The sequence below is a fragment of the Eptatretus burgeri genome, chromosome 6 (genome assembly GCF_056783735.1).
Source record: "Eptatretus burgeri isolate ZD-2024b chromosome 6, Ebu_testis_v1, whole genome shotgun sequence".
Lineage (NCBI taxonomy): Eukaryota > Metazoa > Chordata > Myxini > Myxiniformes > Myxinidae > Eptatretus > Eptatretus burgeri.
Genome location: NC_140966.1, coordinates 9,755,569 through 9,780,143, shown reverse-complemented (window position 1 = coordinate 9,780,143; position 24,575 = coordinate 9,755,569). Strand labels below are relative to the sequence as shown.

The following is a 24,575-nucleotide window of genomic DNA, read 5'->3' as shown; positions in this document are numbered from 1 at the left end:
TAAATTATCCCAACGGCACTGAAAAGTGAAGATAGCGCAACAGAAGGCAAATTGATTGAAAATCACCCCAAATGTACTTCATTTGTATTACACAACAAGAGGAAGAGAATGTGCATTAGTGGCATCTTCCAAACCCAAACCCCAGGGGAAGGGGCAAACAAAGTAGCTACCACCTTTATCTTCTTGCACAATTAGTCCTCCTCACAAGTTTGGTTTATATTGGATAATTAACGACTGAATGCATCGGCCGCAGACATGCAGAGACAGACAGACAGGCGCCAAGTTGTGTATTTTAGTACGAGAACAGGAGCCCCCACTTGGACACTGTTGTGTTTTGCACGGGGCCTCCGAGTGACTAATGCCGCCACTGTCTGGAGTAACTTCAAATTTGGACAACAATTTATCATCCCTATAAATTTATCTCGTACTCCTACAGTCTCAGTGTCTTCCATTTTGCCTCTCTATTCTCACTGTCGAATGCCTTTTCAAACTCAATGAATGATAGGTAAAGGTTTGCATTCCGTTCATTGCATTGTTCTTCATGTGAAGACCTGATCCCATATTGTTCCTTTCTTATGGGACTGTCAACAGCCTCTTACATTCTGTTCAGCATTATCTTGCAAAGCATTTTGCTAGCAATGCACAGTAGGGCCACTCATCTCCAGTTTCCACATTCCAGTATATCCCCTTTCTTTGGTAGTTTGATTATTAGACCACATTTCCAGTCCTCACTCAAGGACTTTCACGTTCTTGTTATGAAGCTATTCCAGTGTTGCTTTGCCTGTATGCTTGGGGATCATTGTCCTGTTGGAATGTAAATAATCGCCACAGTCAATGGTCTTTTGCACTCTGAAGCAGGTTCTCCTCGGGAATTTGCCTGTATTTGGCTCCATTCATTATTCCCTCTTTCTTTATACATCTCCCAGTCCCTGCCACTGAAAAGCATCCCCATCGCATGACTGCCACAACCATGCTTCATGGTTGGGATGTTGTTAGATGGGTGATGAGCTTTGCTCAGTTTCTGCCAGACATAACTTTTTGTATTCAGGACAAGGAGTTCAATATCTTTTGTCTCATACTCTCAGAGTCTTTCACGTGCCTTTTTGTAAACGTCGGGTGTGCTGTCATGTGCCTTTTTCTCAAGAGTGGCTTCTGTCTGGCCACTCACTAATAAATCCTAGATTTTTGAAGTGCTGCAGACATTGTTGTCCTTCTGGCAGGTTCTCCCGTCTCAGCCAAGGTTCTGTCAGAGTGGTCGTTGGGTTCTTGGTCACCTCCCTGACCAAGGTCCTTCTTGCCCAGTTGATCGGTTTGGTCGGACAACCAGCTCTCGGAAGAGTCTGGGTAGTTTCGTATTATTTCCATTTCCTAATGATGGAGCTCAATGTGCTCTTGGGAACTTCCAACACTCTAGAAATTGTTTTGTACCCTTCCCCAGATCTATGTCTCATCACTATTCTATCTCGGAGTTCTACGGACAGTTCCTCGGATTTCATGGTAAAGTTTCTGCCCTGACATGCACTGTCAACTGTGGAACCAGATATAGAAAGGTGTGTTTCTTTCTAAATCATGTCCAATCAATTGAATTGGTCCCAGGTAGACTCAAATCAAGTTGTTGACATATCAAGGATGATCAAAGGAAATTGGATACACCTGAGCTCAATTTGGAGTGTCATAGTAAAGGGGTTGAATACTTATTGACGCAAGACATTTCCGCTTTTCCATTTTAATTAACTTGTAAAAATTTCGAAAAACATGTTTTCACTTTGTCATTTTGACGTGTTTTGTGTAGATCGGTGACAAAAAAATTATAAATTTAATCCATTGTAAATTGTGGCTGTATCACAACAAAATGTGACAACAGTTGAGGGGTGTGATTACTTTCTGAAGGCACTGGAGGTCTTTGTTTGTCTTTTGCTGGCTTGTCCCCTCCAATTCTGTCTGTGGTCAACTGTCCAGAGATCTCATAAATGGTCATGTTTCCAGTCTCCCTTCTCAGTTGTTGTCTGCTTATTCAGCTATGTTGTCCATGTAATTAATTTTATCTTTCTGTGCATATTTCTTCATAGCTTTATTTTGATTCACGTATTTCTTTTGCAGTCCTTCCTTTATCCTCTGTTTTGCAACTTTCTAATTTGTGTTTCAGCTTCTTGCTCTCCTCAAATATATTCCATGTTTTGGTGGAAATCCATGCTTTATTTTGAGTCTTCCTAACTCCAATCACTTTCTCTGCAGCTTCTCTGTACACATAATTGATCAATTTACAAACTTCATCTGTCACTTCAAAATCAATGTCATTCCCTTTTTCGAATGATGCAAATCTGTTCTGTGATTCAATCTTGTATTTCTCACACAATCCCCCATCTCTGAGCATATCGACATCACATATCTTCCACCTTTGGGTGGGTTTCCCTGCTTTCTTCAATTTCAGTTCCAGATGTGCAATCAGTTGTCGATGGTCAATAAAGGCGTCTGCTCCTCTTTTAACTCATGTCTGTGAACGATCTTCCCCACATCCCTCTTTATCATGAGATGATCAATCTGGTGATTGTCCACCTACTCGGTCTTGAATCACAGCAACAATTTATATTGTGGTCATTCAACAATAACCCGCTTTATAAACTTCGGCCAATTTTTTTTTTAAGCAACTGTTATCGTCGTTTCAAACTGAATGCTTTTATACCGATCTTACTCAAGTGACTGCAGCATCTGTTATGATGTAGGATCACTGATAACTACTGTTGCATAAATCACAACTGAAAAGGTTAACACCTCAAAATAAGTAAACACTTTCTACCTGCAATTGTTGGAAACGTCAAGATCAAACAGGGGGTCGAAGGAGAGAAGCAAACGGTGCCCCGGCTGTAAAGCACGCAAGACCCAAAGGCAACTCTCGTAAGGTGGGTAGTCTGAGGGGTAGCCCGGAGATGTGAGGAACCCCGGATACTGCACTATGATGTCTCCACCACAAGACACTGGTGAGATTGAAATGAGAGAAGTGAAATAATACATGAATCAGCAAATTGGTTAATCTGCATAAGCATTCACAACTGAGGCCTATTGCTTGTGAGGCTGCGATCCCAGGTTCTCATCCCATAAAACTGTGTTTGTCCATTTGTACTAATGTCATTGCAATTCCTGTTCTAATTTGTTCAATCATTGTCTACAAATACAACACAAAAAAAAACAAAACACATTCAGGTCACATTGCTATTTATGGATGTGAGGTGGCTCAGCCAGGTGTGGTCAGCCAAGCTGTCAACACCTTTGATGGCACACCACAGTCACACCCACAGGTCTTAACCTCCCAAGGACCAAATGACAATACTTTTTATTATGGCTTTTGAGACCTTACCCTCAAATATGTTTGGCGCAGCAGCCAAGCACAATATGTGATGTCATTTAATCAAAAGCCTTGGTGATGTACAAGCAATAGAACAGGGAAACCAAGGAAAAATTTGTTCAAAAACAATTGGATCAACGGTATGCTGCATCATCACGTGAAATCTATTTGTCTGGTTTTTCCACCGGTGAAAGAATCACAAATGAGCACGACTTGGTGTGTTCATGCTCAATGTGTTGTAGTGGAGTGGATGAAAAAAAAACAGAAAAAAAAGAGGTGAAATACATGATGATACCAAAACATCTGCACCAAACACCTTTTTAGTGGTAATTTGATTTGAATTTGAGACCTCGTATCGTAACTGCACAAGTCTGACTATCCTCCCCCGTTTACATAAATATGAGCAAAAATGGAAAGCATAAAATGCGTCAGTGGGGCAGTCATATCGGTTCATTCCATCTCTGTGCGTGCGGAAGGCTGTGCAGAGCACACACAGGCGGCGATGGCATAGATAACGTGAGCATCATAAAATGGAGGGAGGGTTTTGAAGGGTGAAAAATTACAGAGAGAAAGCACACGCGGTTCGCTTTGCATCTTTTGTGGTTCTTACACAACATAATACATGTGAAATTTGACGTCATAATATGCTCATCAAATAACTCAATAAACTAATCTTTTAACATGAGTTGTATACAAACTAAAATCTCAAATCCATGCAATGCGTAAATTAGATGAGTCATATCTTCACCCTGTTGATACAGGCAATCTCTTGATAATCAAATGCCGATCATTATTCAAAAGAAAAGGCACAGTTCAATAGTCTATCTCGCTGACCACCCGACTGCTTAGATTGCTTCCTTATGGCCCAGTCTTACCTCCTTCCACCAGAACGTGCGTCAAGCAGAGCAAGCTGAAGAGCAGTTTTGTCATCGTCGCAGCAGACATCCCAATCATGGCATCGATCTTCATTGCAGGGCCGCACAGATGTTCTAACGATGATCGCAACAGATATAAACTACCTCTTTTTGTTTAGGATTTCTTCTCTGAATGGCTGGACCACAGCCGCGCACCTGGCTTTTCTTCAAACTTTATTTAGCTTGAGTTTTAACTTGCCTTCACTGCCACTCCGAGCTCTTGTAGTACCCCTCCTGCAGTCTATTTTTCGTTCACTTCACTTTTAGTTATAATACAAGCTACATCTAGTTCCTCTTTCAATTATCTGTAAAATCCAGGTCTATCAAATCTGCATCTTGAGCAGCTCACTTCAGATTCAGTTTCAGCTCCCTCAGACTCTCTGCGACTCCAGCTGTCTCAATGCAGTTCTCGCTCGTTAGCTTTCTTGGACATGGGCTGTGTTCTGAGTCCCAACCCCCCACATCCCTCTCGACCCACTTGTGACGCAAACCCCGCTGAGTTGGCCAACAGCACTAAAGAGAAAGGGGCGGGTGAGGTAGAGGGAGCGTTTGAGGATGCCAAACGTTGCAAATGAAAAGAAAGAAAAAAAAAAGACAGGATGAAGAACAGAGATCAAATAAATGGCGACAAAGATAAGTTAAACATAACAACACAAAGGTGAGTTACAGAAAAGGCCATGGTTCACCAATCTGTCATGCACCACATCACCACACCGATGGAATATAATGTCTGAAAGGTACCTTGAGAGCAAATAACAAGTGTCCAAAACAATGATCAGATCCTTATGAGGAAAAGGAAGATATGGAAAGGACCAAAAAAAAAAGTAAACAAAAACAAAGGGATGTAGAAAAGCTGATGCATGGCTATTAAGCTATTGATGGACATCTGCCACATCATGCAAAAAAAAAAAAAATGTCTGAGGGTGCATTTGGCAGAAATTTGTCTCACGGCTGTGACTCATTTATGCTTCACAGGATCTATAGCTGGCAGGCCAAATTGAGGGCCGGAAGCCCTCCCCAACAGTCCCTGGCTTCCTGGCGGCTGTGGCGGGTTTATTTATCTGACAATGGAAGTTTGCACAGACAGGGGCTTTGCACAGATCGCTTCAGGACAGCATGTCCTGTCTGCAGCCATGGCAAAAACATGTGCGACGAAGCTGTAAGCAGCAGCAGTCACAGGAAATGCACGATTTGTTGTAGAAATACAGATTTCTACATGCTCAACAAATTAGGGGCTATCATACTCACGGTGGAAGGGTGGGGCTATATTGAGAAAAGCAAAAATTGAAAAAAAAAGGAAGACGATTTGATGAGAAAGAAATCAGCATCAGGAAGTGTGGGTGGGGAGAAAAGATAAAGTAGTGTTGGAAAGAGATAAGAGTAAGTGGAAGGAAACGAAGTTTGGGAAGAGTACGGAGCATACAGGAAAATGGGGGAAAGGGTCAAAAACACCGCCATATTTGCATACATAATAAATAGATAGCCCATATTTCTTGATGTAACAGGAACATTCACAATCCCTGTCATTTTCTGAACTTGCACATGGTCATCTTGTTCCAAAACTGAAATCCCAGTGCAGGTTTGCTCACATTGAAGAACAAAACTAAAATGTCAAACAGAAGGTCTTATCACTGGAGCCTCATCGAGGGGATACTTACAAGGTGAGAGTGAGCAGTCGAACTCCTGGCCGCTGTCCCAGCACTCTGCTGAGTAAACATCATGGTATCGTGAAAATCTCAGGGGAGATAGGAGCGAGACGGACACACAAAGAAGGCAGTCGCTAAATACCGCATTGCTTAAGCCGATCCTTGGACTGCAGGAATACTTAAAGCACCCGAAAGATCCCAGGATTGTAAGTGTGATGTAAATGGAGTCAACTTGCTTTCAGAAGAATTGTCTTTAAACGAATTTTAATTGAAAAAAATTGACCTCAAGAATAACATAAATTAAAAAATCAATGTAATTTAGTGATAAGTGAATGAATAAATAACATATGTTGTTTTCACAATTATCTTGTTCAAATTCACACAAAAACCTTTGTTTTAATCAGAGTGCACTCATTGTACTTCATGCTCCATCCTTCAATTCTGTTAACATGCCACTCTGACATGATTAGGAAGTGACGAGGGAAATGTTTTTGAACTTCTTTCTTAAAGATGAGGTTAAGCAGACTCGGTGGTGTAATGGTTGGAGCGTCTGCTCTGAGTATGGGAGATCAGTGGTTCAAACCCCGACCGAGTCATACCAGAGACTTAAAAAATGGTATTTGCTGCTGACTTGCTTGATGCCTGGCATTTAAAAGGATAGAGCACAGACAAACAACCACCCAGTATGACCCTTGGCAAGAAACTGCTTTGGCGGCACCATATCCTGTAAAGGATATGTCTGTAAAGGATATGGTACATGACAAAAAAAAAAAATTCAAAGATGAGGTTATCTGTTCCAATATGTACTAAATAATCAAATATGAGGTTATCTGTTCTAATATGTACTAAATACTCAAAGATGAGGTTATCTGTTCTAATATGTACTAAATAACCAAAGATGAGGTTATCTGTTCTAATATGTACTCAATAACCAAAGATGAGGTTATCTGTTCTAATATGTACAAAATAATCAAGCATGAGGTAATCTGTTCTAATATGTACTAAATAATCAAAGATGAGGTTATATGTTCTTATCGACTATACTAAAAAGATAGAATATGTTCGTATGTATGTTTGTTCGTGCTTTTCGGTGGCCAAACTGTTGGATGGAATAAGATGAAACTTGGCATGAGTGATCCTTGGGACATGAGAACGGACATGGGGGGGGGGGGGGTCAAGTTCAAGGTCAAAGGTCATGGGGTCAAGGGGTCAAGGTCACCGGGCCAATTTCATCCGATCGAGATGGGACCAACGCCATTCGACAGACAATCAAAATTAAATGACAGTTGATTGACGACATTCACTTCCGACTTTCGAGTTATAACGTCCTAAATTGACTAAAACGTCAATTTTTCATGTTTGTTTGTCCTTTATAGACAGCCAAACCGTTGGATACAATGAGATAACTCAGCTGTTGGGGTTAGGGTTAGGGTTAGGGTTAGTTGTTAGGGTTATCTAACCCTAACCATAACAGTTAACCCTAACCCGAACCCCAACCCTAACCCTAACACTGCCTTTCCATTCCCTCCCCTCATTCCCTCCCCGCCCTATGGGCGGGTACTGTCTAGTATGTACTAAATAATCAAATATGAGGTTATCTGTTCTAATATGTACTAAATAATAATCAAAGATGAGGTTATCTGTTCTGATATGTACTAAATAATCAAAGATGAGGTTATCTGTTCTAATATATACTAAATAATCAAAGATGAGGTTATCTGTTCTAATATGTACTACATCAAAGATGAGGTTATCTGTTCTAATATGTACTAAATAATCAAAGATGAGGTTATCTGTTCTGATATGTACTAAATAATCAAAGATGAGGTTATCTGTTCTGATATGTACTAAATAATCAAAGATGAGGTTATCTGTTCTAATATGTACGAAATAATCAAAGATGAGGTTATCTGTTCTAATATGTACTAAGTAATCAAAGATGAGGTTATCTGTTCTAATATGTACTATTGGAGAAAAGAAAAGTATACGATCGATCTGAACCCCAAGGTCAATGTTACTTATGTTTAGATAAACGTAGGCAACGATTGGTCGCCTTATCAGCAAAGTAAAGAAATCTACAACTGGGTTGGCCAAACCTTTCTGAAGATGCACCTCGTAGTGTATAAAAATGCTTGTTCAATAAAAGTTTGCCTTTCTTACCCACAAATTGTAGACAGTAGCTGCATCTTTGGTGACCCATGAAAGGAAATGACCACAACGTGATGACCATGGTGGTCATCTAACGGAGGGGAAAATAATTTTCAACAAGATCAGTGCAACCATTCTAAAGTTACGGACAGAAAACCGATGCTTATGCAACACAAAAGGCTGAAAGAAACTTGTCTTTCAATTGTCTTGATGTTGCAATGAAACCAAAAAATTGCATCATCACCGAATGATGGTAAACAAACAACCATTCGATCCTTTAGGTGATGCATCATGAAGGAGAAGGTAGACTTGCATACGTATGTATAATCAACGAGTCCCTTTGCAATTAATATACTTCATAAGTGATACTTTCGTTTTGCAACATAACACTACCCCCTTCCCCCCCCCCCCGGATGGCGTCACAGGGTAGCTCATTTGGAATCATTCTCGCCTTGCGTTGTCTCGTCTCCGTGCAATCGTCCATGGAGTAGGATTCAACGAGAGGGGTGTCCGTGGACTTCCAAAACAGATCGTTGAATCAAAGAGTGCACCATCCTTTCGGAGACGATGATCCACTGCACATCTTGTCTGCTGGCACTCACTGCTGGATATTATACATCTCATGATGACTTTCAAAAAGAACAGGACAGTGCGCTGTTGTGGTAAATAAATTTTTCATTCTTCAGCAGTTATTCAAGATAGGAGTGATCAGTTACTCAATGTTAATTTTGAGCTCAAAAAATATCCCAACACGGTGTGTGTGTGTTTGATTTATATGCACTCCTAAACCGCTGGACAAAATGAGCTGAAATCTGGTGGGTGTGCTGTAGTGGGCCGGGGTTCAGTGGTGATAAATGACCACCAGGGGGAGCAGTAGAGTCGGCTCCCACCGAACACCCGGAATTTAGGTCATGACTCTCGGACAACTCCGAAAGGTCACGGGTCCCTGAGCGGACCGTGGTCGCCAATATTTTGACGGCATGGGGTCGGGTGAATTGCCTAATTTCAATATACCTAAGTATTCACGTCGTCCAACTACCGGGGAAAACCACACCCTCGACCGACTTTGTCCGAACCGAGTCGCTATCACCGACTCAGATCCGGCGTAACCGAGCGGAAGCTACCAAAGCCACGCCGGACCAAATGAACAACTTACGGCATGAACGGCCTTACTAATTCTCAAACCCGCACGATGCTAGGCCAATGGGAGAAAGCACAGAAAATGAGCTGGTACATTTAACAGGGGTTTATTTAAAACAATAATTGGGGAGGGAAGCACAAAAAGAGCAGAGTTATCACGAATAAAAAATGTAATGTACAATGAACAAGGCACTTAACGATTCTACTTACAGACGGGGCCCACGGACACACACACACACACACACACACACACACACACACACACACACACACACACACACACACACACACACACACACACACACACACACACACACACACACACACACACACACACACACACACACACACACAAGAAACTGGACCCCGTGGGTTTTTATTCGGTGGAGCCGGGCCGGGGAACCTTCCCGCCTCATGCGGTCACACCAACTCCGAACCACCACGGTGGGACTCGAACCCACGACCCGAAGTCCACGGCCCACGAACGAGACCAAGCCACCACGACCGCAGATGCTCAGCCGTCGCCACAATCACTCCAGATGCTAGGCAGTCGCCTCGATCACTCCTCTTCGGTCACCACCACCATGGTGAGCCACCGAAAAGGACCACAGACCGCTTGAACCACGACCCCAGACCAAGCCAATCACCACAATCACTCCTCTTCTTTCTTGAGGTGGGAGGGATTTCTTTCCTCGCCACTCGCCTCCTGATTGGATGGTTCCATCACTCGATTCGCTGGCTGTCCCTCCTTGGACAGGCCCACGGTAGGCAGGGCAACTCCCAACTTTCTGGGGCGGAGTCGGAGCTGAGGTGATTGTAGCTCCGCATACCTCCTCACCTCAGGCCACGTGCGTAATGGCGACGGCGGAGCGAGGTGACGGTCCGCTGTTTATGTTGTTGTTGTTGTTGTTGATGTATAAATTCTAACTACAAAATAACTCGTAGAGCACACACGAAGTTCCCAGTAGACAGAAGGAGGGATTCTAACTATAAACACATACTTATCGAAATATCTCAGCTTAGGGACTGCTGTCTGTCTGTGTGCAAATGGCTTCCAGATTCGTAACAGTACCTGGGGTGTGCTCCTGAAGGTTTTATTGCCTAATTATTATTTTTTTTTACTTCCCCCACTCCCATTGTTCAAAAGAAAAATGTATTGCCTAAAATCTTTACTGCGAGAGGGTATGGTATTCCAAATCAGCTATAGAAAACATTTGTACTTTTGCACTGGACACATGGCATCGTGAAAGTGCTTTACTGACCCTGTCAGAGTTTGAGGGAATTATGCTCCTGTTGGGAGCGTGTTTCTCGTCATCTTAAAATTTTACACATCAGCAGATGATATATAAATATAAGTGTGTGTGTGTGTGTGTGTGTGTGTGTGTGTGTGTGTGTGTGTGTGTGTGTGTGTGTGTGTGTGTGTGTGTGTGTGTGTGTGTCAGTGTTTGTCCAACATAACTCCAAAACCATGAAACCTATCAGCCTGAAACTTTACATGCAAACTAAGAAAACTCCAAGGAAGTGCAGTTATGAAAATTGGGTGTTTGGGTTAATTAAAACACCCCTTTTGAAGATAATTAACAGCTTTATTTCATTATATCCTTCATCAGGTGCATCCTCCGTCACCGCTCTCTATGGGGGTCTTAAGGCATATCCTTCATAACCTCACTGGGGTTTGAAGCCGCCATGTTTTTTGGCCTACTCAACCATGCCTTGACTTGGAACAGGCCACAACGATTTCTTCATGATAAAAGTTATTTTTTTCACTTTCCTCACTCATTATCAAATACCTGTTCATCATAGCTACGAATCGTTGTGTACATCGCTTTTGTAAGTACTATCATTTTCAAATTAGGAGCTTGAAGCGATTTCATGCGTTAAATGATTCAATTTTCCACGATCTACTCTCACGGCCAAATTAAAGGACATCATCGAAATATTATTTCAGCTTTGAGGATCGCGTATGGTCCAGACTAAATAAGTGTCGAAATCTGTTGTGAAATCTGATAATTTAAATAAATAACGAGTCTTGTAACTAAGCCCATATACCTATATACTTTAAGCAAGCAAAGCTGTGGTCCCTCCTTCTCCATATATACATGAAAAATATGTGAAATTTACAAAGAATTAAACTTATCCTTTTTCTACTGTTTGGAGAATTATATTGAGTGAACAAAAAATTTAGGATTGTGCAAAATTAACCAGCTTCATTGAGCAAGATGACAATGCATTCACTGCTTGACATCGCGCCCTGTCCGCCAGAGGGAATGCTTATCCATCGTGTATGCTAGATCTGTGTCTATATTTTCGGAGGTTTTGCGAGATGCTCTGCAAGAAATCAAAGCAAACTGGTGTAAAACAGAAGTTATAAAATAAAGTTATAACGTTTGTGCGGACTGCAAACCGATGCACCACGTGACACATGCACAGATGAGCAAGCAAGATGGCGAATTAATCTACAATGTTTATTTCACGGGCGATTAAGCTTTTCAATGTCTCCAGGAATGCTCGACATTAAACACCAACTCTTTTGTGGATAAACTACAACTACATCAACGAATTCAATTTCTTTAACTGATGCAGGCGTGGTGAAGACCAGTTTTAAAGACAAAGGGATCCTGCATGGTGAAGCCACAGCATGACCAGCCATTCCTTATCAACCATTTAATTGGAGGGCTTGCTTGAGTGCTTAAGCTGCTAACTGAGCACCAGTCAACACCTCAGTGCTTATTGAGCACTGAGCACCAGTCCAGTCAACAGCGGTACTGCACTATGTCATTCTGAGCGAATTCTTCACTCACTGTGGAAGCTTTTGCCGTGCCACGTCATTCAGAGCGAGAGGTTTGTGCTCCATCATCCTGAACAAGTGCTTCGTGCTCCGTCATCCTGAACAAGTGCTTCGTGCTCCGTCATCCTGAACAAGTGCTTCGTGCTCCGTCATCCTGAACAAGTGCTTCGTGCTCCGTCATCCTGAACAAGTGCTTCGTGCTCCGTCATCCTGAACAAGTGCTTCGTGCTCCGTCATCCTGAACAAGTGCTTCGTGCTCCGTCATCCTGAACAAGTGCTTCGTGCTCCGTCATCCTGAACAAGTGCTTCGTGCTCCGTCATCCTGAACAAGTGCTTCGTGCTCCGTCATCCTGAACAAGTGCTTCGTGCTCCGTCATCCTGAACAAGTGCTTCGTGCTCCGTCATCCTGAACAAGTGCTTCGTGCTCCGTCATCCTGAACAAGTGCTTCGTGCTCCGTCATCCTGAGCAAGTGCTTCGTGCTCCGTCATCCTGAACAAGTGCTTCGTGCTCCGTCATCCTGAACAAGTGCTTCGTGCTCCGTCATCCTGAACAAGTGCTTCGTGCTCCGTCATCCTGAACAAGTGCTTCGTGCTCCGTCATCCTGAACAAGTGCTTCGTGCTCCGTCATCCTGAACAAGTGCTTCGTGCTCCGTCATCCTGAACAAGTGCTTCGTGCTCCGTCATCCTGAACAAGTGCTTCGTGCTCCGTCATCCTGAACAAGTGCTTCGTGCTCCGTCATCCTGAACAAGTGCTTCGTGCTCCGTCATCCTGAACAAGTGCTTCGTGCTCCGTCATCCTGAACAAGTGCTTCGTGCTCCGTCATCCTGAACAAGTGCTTCGTGCTCAGTCATCCTGAACAAGTGCTTCGTGCTCCGTCATCCTGAACAAGTGCTTCGTGCTCCGTCATCCTGAACAAGTGCTTCGTGCTCCGTCATCCTGAACAAGTGCTTCGTGCTCCGTCATCCTGAACAAGTGCTTCGTGCTCCGTCATCCTGAACAAGTGCTTCGTGCTCCATCATCCTGAACAAGTGCTTCGTGCTCCGTCATCCTGAACAAGTGCTTCGTGCTCCGTCATCCTGAACAAGTGCTTCGTGCTCCGTCATCCTGAACAAGTGCTTCGTGCTCCGTCATCCTGAACAAGTGCTTCGTGCTCCGTCATCCTGAACAAGTGCTTCGTGCTCCGTCATCCTGAACAAGTGCTTCGTGCTCCGTCATCCTGAACAAGTGCTTCGTGCTCCGTCATCCTGAACAAGTGCTTCGTGCTCCGTCATCCTGAACAAGTGCTTCGTGCTCCGTCATCCTGAACAAGTGCTTCGTGCTCCGTCATCCTGAACAAGTGCTTCGTGCTCCGTCATCCTGAACAAGTGCTTCGTGCTCCGTCATCCTGAACAAGTGCTTCGTGCTCCGTCATCCTGAACAAGTGCTTCGTGCTCCATCATCCTGAACAAGTGCTTCGTGCTCCGTCATCCTGAACAAGTGCTTCGTGCTCCGTCATCCTGAACAAGTGCTTCGTGCTCCGTCATCCTGAACAAGTGCTACGTGCTCCGTCATCCTGAACAAGTGCTTCGTGCTCAGTCATCCTGAACAAGTGCTTCGTGCTCTGTAATCTTGAACAAGTGCTTCGTGCTCCGTCATCCTGAACAAGTGCTTTGTGCTCAGTCATCCTGAACAAGTGCTTCGTGCTCCATCATCCTGAACAAGTGCTTCGTGCTCCGTCATCCTGAACAAGTGCTTCGTGCTCGATCATCCTGAGCGAGAGGTTCATGCTCCATCATCCTGAGCGAGTGTTTCGTGCTCCATCATCCTGAGCGAGAGGTTCATTCTCCATCATCCTGAGTGAGTGGTTCGTGCTCCGTCATCCTGAGCGAGAGGTTTGTGCTCCATCATCCTGAACAAGTGCTTCGTGCTCCGTCATCCTGAACAAGTGCTTCGTGCTCCGTCATCCTGAACAAGTGCTTCGTGCTCCGTCATCCTGAACAAGTGCTTCGTGCTCCGTCATCCTGAACAAGTGCTTCGTGCTCCGTCATCCTGAACAAGTGCTTCGTGCTCGATCATCCTGAGCGAGAGGTTCATGCTCCATCATCCTGAGCGAATGGTTCGTGCTCCTTCATCCTGAGAGAGTGGTCATGCTCCGTCATCCTGGGCAAGTGGTTCATGCTCTGTCATCCTGAGCGAGTGGTTCGTGTTCCATCATCCTGAGTGAGTGGTTTGTGCTCCATCATCCTGAACAAGTGCTTCGTGCTCCATCATCCTGAGCGAGAGGTTCATGCTCCATCATCCTGAGCGAGTGTTTCGTGCTCCATCATCCTGAGCGAGAGGTTCATGCTCCATCATCCTGAGTGAGTGGTTCGTGCTCCGTCATCCTGAGCGAGCGGTTCATGCTCCATCATCCTGAGCGAATGGTTCGTGCTCCTTCATCCCGAGAGAGTGGTCATGCTCCGTCATCCTGGGCAAGTGGTTCATGCTCTGTCATCCTGAGCGAGTGGTTCGTGTTCCATCATCCTAAGTGAGTGGTTCGTGTTCCATCATCCTGAGTGAGTGGTTCGTGCTCCATCATCCTGAGCGAGTGGTTCGTGCTCCATCATCCTCAGTGAGTGGTTCATGCTCCATCATCTTGAATGAGTGCTTCGTGCACCGTCAACCTGAGCAAGTGGTCCGTGCTCTGTAATCCTGAGCGAGTGGTCCATGCTCTGTCATCCTGAGCGAATGGTTTGTGGTCCTTCATTCTGAGAGAGTGGTTAATGTTCTGTCATCCTGAGCGAGTGGTTCGTGCTCCATCATCCTGAGCGCGCGGTTCGTGCTCAGTCATCCTGAGCGAGTGGTTCATGCTCCGTCATCTTGAACAAGTGCCTCATGCAACGTCAACCTGAGCAAGTGGTCCGTGCTCCGTCATCCTGAGCGAGTGGTTCGTGCTCTGTCATCTTGAGCGAGTGGTTCATGCTCCGTCATCTTGAACAAGTGCCTCATGCTCCGTCAACCTGAGCAAGTGGTCCGTGCTCCGTCATCCTGAGTGAGTGGTCCGTGCTGTGTCATCCTGAGCGAGTGGTCCGTGCTGTGTCATCCTGAGCGAGTGGTCCGTGCTGTGTCATCCTGAGCGAGTGGTCCGTGCTGTGTCATCCTGAGCGAGTGGTCCGTGCGCCGTCATCCTGAGCGAGTGGTCCGTGCGCCGTCATCCTGAGTGAGTGATCAGTGCTCCGTCATCCTGAGCGTGTGCTCACCTCACACAAATATACAGGGGAATGCAGAGGAAAATGGATGGGTAAGATGAGCAATGTTGATGAGAAGTGATGGGGACACTCAGCCGTGCCACTGAGATGCTTAGACTCAGTAGGCGAGTCCTCTCTGGCGTCCCAGATATGCGAGCGAGATGTGTGGCTCGCCCTCCTCTTCCTCAGATTCTTCCTCCTCAGGCCCCTATCGATGATGTGGCGTCATTCACCCTCCTTGTCCTTCGTGACAGACAGGATCGAGAGGGCAGGATGAGGCTCATGGAAGGATTGTTCTTTTTCCACAGAAGTTCATAGGCCAAGAATTATAAATTAAACCTGGAAAAAATTTATAACAAGTTGAAAATTTCAAGAAAGGTCCAGAAAAATGAGTTTAAAAAAAACATACCAAAAGTCCCCCAAAATCCTCCTTGTGCTTTTCAAAATGGCTGCCATTTTGTTTTTTTATCATATCTTAACAAGTAGACATGGTAGAAATGCAAACAAAGTGTCAAAACGTAGGTTTTCAAACTCAAGCAATCCTATAAAATCATTAATTACATGACTAAAACACTCAAAATATCCAAAACCAAGATGGTGGCCAGTATGAACGTCAGTGTGACTGACAAATCCAAGCCAAATCAAACCTTACTTTTATGAGTAGGCACATATAAATTATGTATAATATTAAAGGAAATTAGGGAAGCCTCAATACCCTCTAAGCTTAGTTCTTTTCATAGTTTATGAATTGAGCATAGTCATTTATTATCATGTTGCTTCATGGATGATCCTCATTGTCATCTTCAGTCTCGTTATCCAATGGCTTTGGTGCTGTATCTTCATCATCCATAGCCAACAATGTTGGTGTAGTATTCTTGCATGATTGGCTGGTACATATGCTGCACATTGAAGTGCAAAACAATCCCAGTTTCTTGCATCCACATGACATACCACCACATCCATCAACTTTGCACCCACATGAAACCATGTTGAGCAGTGTCAGGGGCAACAGGGAGGTCAGTTTCCACTGGTGCGAGAGTATTATCCTGTGACCTCCATCCCCAATCTGTTGGTGGCAAAGTATTTCCCATCCATTCTTGAACCGTGAGATAAGTGCAGTACGAATGTTGCTTTGCTGCAGCTCTAGTTGGAGGCAGACTTGCAAGCTGAAAAGATGAACTCAGGGAACTGCGACCAATTGCCCATTTGTATGCAATGTGGCGGTATTCATAAAGTGATTCAAAGTTGCTGGCCCCATACAGCTTGAGAATAAAACTTTCGCCTGCTTGTTACACCTCGTCATGGGTGCTTCCAATTTTTGTGAAGGTATCCAACAAGTCATAGTCCTGTTTTTTGTGCACAATGTTGAAAGCTTTATGCTTGCACTGACGATAGATTACAGACACAGTGTCACAATCTGTCACAGCATGTAGAAACATCAAGTGATTGCTGGTGTCTCCTATGGCATGCTGAATATCATGAATGTTGAAGACCGTTACAGGATTGCTGCGGCAAAACATGTACATATCTGTAGTAGCGGTTGCTCGAGCCATCAACATGACAAGTAAGTCAGTGTCTGTACCAACGCCAACAATTGGCAGCTCTTCTGACTCTGCAACGGCTAGCGCTGTTGAAACAATCAGTGTGTCTGCGTCTGCTTCAGCCTGCTTGACACGTATGCCAGCCATAAGCATCTTTTCACAAAGAGTTTGTATTAGTCTATTCTTATTGTTACTGTTAGCTAAGTTACTGTTAGCTGCTTGTGTTGTGGTGGTTGGCATATTATCCTCAAATATGATATCACTGGATGTACACTTCTGAGCTCTCCGTCTCTGCTCAGCTACCTTTGTTGAAGTTGTGCTACCATATCCATCAAACACCATGGTTGATTGAGCTCCATAATGCTTCAGGATGTATGAAATAAATGATTGATATACACCAGCATAGGTGGACGATTGTGGCCAAACAATTGATTGAAGTAGGTGGCTACCATCTAAGACAAAGAGGCAATTCTCTGGCAGATTGGATTGCTGGGTGAATGATTTCAACAGGAGACCCAGGGAACTCTTTGTTGGCTTCCGCATCACACCGCTTTGGAAAAGGGAAGGTGGCTGAGGAGCAAGTTCGTAAGCCAAGAATGATCCCATCTCAGAACTGTTATTCAGGACACATGTGATTCTGTTGAATAAGAGATTTGGATTGACTTCTGTGTTTTGTCCCCTGACTTTGACTGTCTTACTCTGGACAGCAATCGTCTTCACCTTGTCATTGCGGCGTTGCGTGATGTCTGTGAACTTCTTACCAGCCATTTCTGATGCTGCTGCATGACCAATTTCTACAGCATCATCACAGTTTACAGATGTATCTTGGGTTTTAAAAAATATATAATTAATAATTTCATCAGATTGATTGGGTCGTCAAACCTATGCATTTCTATCACAAGTGGTTGCTAAGATAGAAATTGAGAACAGCGGCCATAATTACTGCCATATTGGCTACCATCTTGGTTTCGGATATATATTTTTTAATGTTTTAGTCATATACTTAATGATTTAAATGGATTGCCTGTGTTTGAAAACCTATATTTAGACACTTTATTTGCATTTCTACCATATCTGGTTGCTCAGATATTGTTGCGAATTCGCGCCCGCCGGAGTGCGATCAGCCACGTAACTCCAATCGCAACCGAGTCGCCCACCGGACGGACAATTCAGTCGTGACCCTCCTGGAACTACCGCCAGGAACCAGTCACAGGTGGGGGTTCAACCTCACCACAGCCCAGTCCGCATTCTACCCGTGCCAAATAGGGTGAATCGCCGAATGTCGATATACCTAAGTACCCGTGTGGGTAACCTACCGAGGGGCTGCACCACGCCGCAGGTCGGCCTGGGACACGAACCGCTTAAGCGGTCCGTTCCGTACTACAGTGATAACCGAGCGGTGTTATCGCCGACCTCGACGGATCCGATTCTCTTTACCAGGCGTTCAAAACCCACTACTCATTCAACGATGCAAGATGGCTTTTCAAAAGGTAAATAGGACACGAGGAATGGGGTATATTGCACACAAGGACATTTTTTCACTATACAGCACAACAAAAACAAGGGCAGTCATGCAATATACAAGTAACAAATAGAATGCAAAAGCAATACGACCGACGATAATTATTATTTACAAGCGCAGTCACTTATACAGTCGTAACTCAACAGGACACGGCACCACAGCATGCATACAAAAACAAAAGGAAAGACCTCCCCATAGGCAGGGAGGTAGACGGAGTCCGGGGACCTTTATAACGTAGGCCTTGGCTGACCGAATGGGCCCACGAGACCGTGGAGGTTACCTGCCCCCCCCCTTAGTGGTCGTCGAGTCGTGACGTGACGTCCCGCTCCCCCGACAGCTAGCTTGGACGCGCCTGGTTTCCGGGCCTCCCGCGTGGCCGGAAAACTCTCTCCAGCACTCCTCGTCCGGACGCACAGGTCCACACCACACAGCCGGCAGAGCTGCGCCTTCCGTCCGCGTCCCCGATTCACGGGCCCTCCACCGGACCCCGACCACAGGAACAGCTGAACCACCTGAGGAGCGCTGAACCACAGGAAGCACGAGCACCGGACCACCAAAGGCAGGCGAGTGTAACACGAGCCGGAAGAAGCAGCAGGGCATGGACCACCGGGAGACAGGGGAAGAGAGTCATGAACCACAGGGAGATCTCTCAGAGATCCCCGAGCCTCGCGTACAGTCCGCCCTTTATAGCGTGGGGCTCCGCCCTTCGCTCCACCCCATTTTCGGCTCCACCTCGCTTCGAGGCGTTTCGAGAAGCCTCCCGAAAAGGGGTGTGCCCTCTCGCCCCCTCCCCGCGCGCCGTGCGGAGGACGGGGGAAGTCGGTTTTGGCTCAGGTCCAAGGAATTATTCCCCCAAAAAGAGGCCCCCACCTTTTCTCACCTTTGACCCCTGGCTCGGATCACACTTCCCCCACACCAAGCGTGGGGAAAATAGGCGGCAAAATCAGGTGGGAGAATCCGCGTGCCATCGGAGATCCTCCTTGCTTCCCTCCTCGCGTTCTCGGACGGTTTCCGACGCGGAAAGGGGGTTGTAGCATGGTCCGTGGAGGATGGCGTTCACAAGCGGGCGTAGTGGCGAAGATGGTGGTGGTTGTTGTAATGGTGATTGTAGCGTGGTTGGCGTTGTGGCGTAGTTGGTGGTGGTGGTTGTTGGCGTGGAGGTTTGTTGCAATGGTGGTTCAAAATAACGATAGATAAAGAAAAACACTATCTCAAAGGGTCACAGCCCGGTGAACACGAATAATACCCATTAAACAATAGTGGGGAAATCTAACTGAACACAGACTTACCAGGATAACTGATCGAAGGAACCTATATGGTGTTCTGCGAATTTCCACAGCCGTAACAATATGATAAAATAGAGAACGGTGGCCATATTTGGGGTCATGCTGGCCACCATCTTGGTTTTGGATATTTTGAGTGTTTTAATCATGTAATTAATGATTTTATCGGCTTGCTTGTATTTGAAAACCTATGTTTCGACACTTTGTTTGCATTTCTACCATGTCTACTTGTTAAGATATGATAAAAAAAACAAAATGGCGGCCATTTTGAAAAGCACAAGGAGGATTTTCGGGGACTTTTTATATTGTTTTCGATTTCCACCCGTTCGGCGTGCTGACGACCACCTTAGCCCAATTGTGGCCGCGCGCGCCCACCGAACGCGCAATCTAGTCGTAGCTTCCGGATCAACGCCGAAACCCAGCTACGGGTGTTTTTATTACACCATAAACCAGCCAAATATTCTGTCCATGCGCTACAGGGTCAATCGCCGAATTGTCGATATACCTAACTATTCGCGCGGACAGAAATGCCGGGAGTTTATACCTCGACGGGGCCTGCATGAAAACAAGCCGCTTAAGCAGCTCATTCCGGATGCGATTGCCGACCGGTTTTATATCGCCAAGTCCCGTCGGATCAGATGTACGTTTTATCGGCTTGATAATCAGCCAGCTAATTTCCCGAACGCATCATGGCAGTTAATGGAGAAAGGGATGCAACGAGCGGGTTGACATTCAAACAATAGGCATTTATTTCTACACAGGCAATGCAATGAATGGGGGGATAGGGAAAAAAAACGAGCAAAAAACCTACAGCCAATGTCTATTTATTATGTACATGCACTTACACAATTCACTACTTAAGGACAAGGCGCCACAGACTTTCATGCAAAACCCAAGAAAGAAAGAACAGGCTTGTAAGCCTTTATTATTTCTCAGAGCCGGGATGACCGAAGTGGCTCCGAGAGGCCGGGGCAGGTTACCTGGCCACCCCTGGCGGCTCGATGGGCTCTTGTTGGGCGACCCTCGGTGTGTTTGCCCAGACCCCCGAGCTCCGACTGGCTCCCTTGGTCGTCCGGCCTTCACTGTCGCCTGGCTTAGCCGACGACGCGTTGGAGGAGTGAACGGGTCTCGACCCCGGCTTCTTGGTTGCGCGGGCGAACCTTCCAGCGAACCAACTGCCCGCACTCCAACACTCCAAACTCCGAACTTAGCTCCCACCTCCGAACTCTCCAGCTCTCAACGGGGCGTCTCTCCACTCCCAAATCCCACCGACTACGAACTCCCCACACCAACTCAACTGCCTTTTCGGCCAGCGAACACGGCTTTTTATTGGGTCCGGAGTGTTCGCCCCTCCCATCCCGGCGCGCAGGGGAAAATCCCAGGAGTGATCAGCTTGCCTCTGTTGTTGTAATAACCGTCATTTCTGTTTCCTTCTCCGGGTGGCTTTCTGGGAGTGGTATTTTTACAGCGCGTGCGCTGTATACAATTGCACCGAGTTTGAAATGTCCCCGGCGTCGTCTACCACGTCTCTGGTGGGTCCAGTGCCGTCCCCCCCCCCCCCCCACGTGCCTCAAGACAGCCAATGACGGCTGTCCGGTAGATGCAGTGCGTAACCTCGACGGAAATGGCGACAATTGACGGAAATACCCGAGTATTTCAATGGAAATTTGTGAAACTAATGTGTTATATATGTGAAAACCATTAAATTTATTGCTTTACGGAAAAAAACGAAGAAACGCTCCCCTCATGTACGAACGAACGAAAGACGTCATTTCCGCCCACCATGGCATTTCGCGCCGAACGCAGAAAGCTAAGTTCTTCTTGTACCATCATTCTCTTTAATATTAGCCATAAACAAGTGTTTCTTTATGCATGAGTAGTTGAAATTTACTTACAATCATTATTTTGCGGCCTCCTGCCACGCTGTATCGAACTATTTCATTCCTTCTGTTATATATAAAGGTGCTTATCACAATAATAACAAGATTTTTACATTTAAAATATTAAGCACGCTTTTTAATTGTTTTTCAACTGAAAAAGCATAAATTGCATATTTTACCATGAGTGTACTCATTTGATTCACCACACGCGCTGTGTTGAAGGATTTCACTTTTTGTTTGTAGAGGAGGGTCGCTGTGTTGTGGAGATTGACGAGGTTGTTGAGATGTCATGGTTGCAGTGTGGTTGGCGCTGTGGTGGGGATGGCATGGTTGTTGCGATGCTGTTGTGGTGGTGGAGGTGGCGTGGTTGTAGTAGTGTCGTTGAAGAGATGCCGTTTGTTTGAAATAAAAGATAGAAAAAGAATACCGGCTAACTCAAAGATGCACGGCCCGGCACACGAACGAGACCCGTTATACTTCGGTGGGGAATTCTAACCTGAAACACACACTTACCGAAAATAACTGACCTCTTGGAAACCTGACTGGTGTTCTGTGAATTCCCACAACCGTAGCAATATGTTATTTATCATACCCATCGGCATCTTTCCTGAAATTTTCAGCTTGTTATAATTTTTTTCCAGGTTTGGGCCTATATACACTATTACTCTTGGCCTACAACACCGACTGCACATGAAACATTCCCGACTTTACCCACACTCGTTTTTGTTCTTTCCCTCACGAACCTTTACTCGGTGTTTTCGTATTATGATCATGCGAGCCTCCTGTCTCGTTCGTTCACCTCTTCATCCCTGCTTGCACGAGCTCGTCACGAGTCCTTCCTTTGCCCTTCTGCTTCTTCCTCACATTCGCCGTCTTCCCCTCCTCCCACAAGCCTTCTCGCCCTCCCATTGGTCCGCAGCCGATGGGGGTAGGTGCATGACGTCACGTGTGGAAATTTCCACGCCATTCTGAGGGAACTTTCAACGAAGCCCCCGCCCCGCCCTTTTCGCGCCAAAAAACACAACGAGAGACCCCAGCCCTCACTCCTTCGTGCACAAAACACCCATTCGCCCTGTTTTTCCACTGTACCATGCCCACAAGAAGCGGGGATGGCTGAACGACCGAGAGATGAGACCGAATGGCCGTGGGATTGAAGGTAGGTCCGATGGGCTGAAGGAGGGACTGTGAAAAGGATGTTTGATGGAGGGGAGATGATTAGTGGATTGCAATGGGCTAATGGAGTAATGGAGTGATGATTGAAAGTAATGGAGGAGGAGGTGTGGAGACATTACACAGAAAAAATACAGTCGAGCCAACACATGCCCCCCCCCCCTCCCAAACAGCCCTTTGGTAAGGGACCAAGGACTATCTCTACAAAGACTAATGAAACTAGGGCACTCGGGAGGGAGCATATCTCTGCCATGTAATGCCTGATCTACGAGAACATATCAGACCCAATAACTTTTTGAGATATCATTCGACGTGATCATATTTGAGCCCCATCTCTCAATTGTGAAGAATCACTTTAAAAATTAAATAATTCTCATATCCAGATCTGGATTCAGATTCCTCACCAAAATCGAATCAATTTGTCGTGGTCACACACCCAACATGCCCACCGAGTTTCATCCGAATCCGTGCATAACTTTTTGAGATATCCTGCTATATATATATATATATATATATATATATATATATATATATTTATGAGTTTAACACCGTCAATGGTGAAGAATCACTTTTAAAATTCTTGGAATTGGATCCGGATATGAATCTTCACCAAAATCTAATCAGTTCGTCCTTGTCGCACACCCAACCTGTCCACAAAATTTCATCTCCATCCGTCCAAAAAGTTTTTGAGATATCCTGTACACAGACAGACAAACTATAAGAACACGTCGTGCAGAGCACGACACTTGCAAAACACATAAAACAAATTTGGCCTCAAAAATTATTGGCTGGTTGAATTCAATGACCTGAAATATAAATCCTCTTAAATTTCAAGTCAATTGGATGAAAATTTAGGATTTTAGAACTGACCTACGTATCCATGTATGCTCCCCCGGGGTAAATCTTCCAAAACCATAACGATATATATATATATATATATATATATATATATATATATATATATATATATATATACATATATATATATACACATATATATATATACACACACACACACACACACACACACACACACACACACACACACACACACACACACACACACACACACACACACACACACACACACACACACACAGTCGTGGCCAAAAGTATTTGACACCCTTGAGCACTTTTATCAAAGAACACAATTTTCTCGAAAAAAATAAGTTGAAATTGATGAAACTATTTGATGTCCACAGTTCTTTATTTCACTCTTAATATAACAGAACCTTTGTTTTAGATTCTGAACTTAATATATCCTTTAAATCAGAGAATAAAAAGAAATGGCATTGACAAAATTATTGACACCCCAGACTTGATATCTGGTATCACAACCTTTGGACAAAATAACTGCAGTCAAGCACTTCCTATAGCCATGAATGAGCTTCCTTCACCTCTCCACTGCCAACTTGACTCATTCTTATTGTACAAACTGCTCCAGTTCTCCCAGATTTGAAGGGTTCCTTCTCCCAACTGGTGTTTTCAGATCTCCCCACAGGTGTTCAATTGGATTTAGATCTGGACTCATTGCTGGTCATTTCAGAACATTCCAGCGTTTTGTCTTGAACCATTCCTGGATGCTTTTTGAAGTGTGTTTGGGGTCATTGTCCTGCTGCAAGACCCATGACCTTCGACGGAGACCCAGCTTCCTGACACTGGGTTGAACATTGAGCTCCAAAATGCCTCCTTGGTAATCTCCTGATTTCATGATGCCATGCACACATTCAAGGCACCCAGTACCAGAGGCAGCACAGCAACCCAAAAACATCACTGAACCTCCTCCATGTTTGACTGGAGGGAAGGTGTTATTTTCTTTGAAGGCTTCATTTTGTTTTCTGGAAACAGAGATGCTCCCCCGATGTACTTTACTTTACCAAAAGTAAAGTACAGTGGGGTGGAGGGGGGAGATGTACTTTACCAAAAAGCTCTAATTTGGTCTCATCTGTTCAAAGGACATTCTCCCAGAAAGATTTTGGCTTGTTCAGGTGT

The 24,575-nt window shown here is 45.0% G+C and overlaps 1 protein-coding gene across 6 annotated transcripts in view; it reads right to left on the bottom strand.

Moving 5' to 3' along the window:
• LOC147024227 (neuropilin-1-like) overlaps positions 1-22,275 on the bottom strand; it is a 112,696-nt gene extending 90,421 nt beyond the window's left edge. The window contains exons 1-4 of one of the 6 annotated variants that reach the window (XM_085883920.1): positions 22,157-22,274; positions 5,916-5,963; positions 4,219-4,770; positions 2,798-2,975 (exon numbers count right to left, since the gene is read on the bottom strand). In XM_085883920.1, coding sequence (XP_085740046.1) covers positions 2,798-2,975; positions 4,219-4,312 — 272 coding nt within the window. In that variant the 5' untranslated portion in view covers positions 4,313-4,770; positions 5,916-5,963; positions 22,157-22,274. Of the gene's footprint in view, positions 1-2,797; positions 2,976-4,218; positions 4,771-5,915; positions 5,964-8,063; positions 8,138-22,156 lie in introns of those variants that run through there. The other 5 variants (XM_085883922.1, XM_085883921.1, XM_085883923.1 and 2 more) reach the window with 5 other exon arrangements.
• Positions 22,276-24,575: the final 2,300 nt, after the last annotated feature.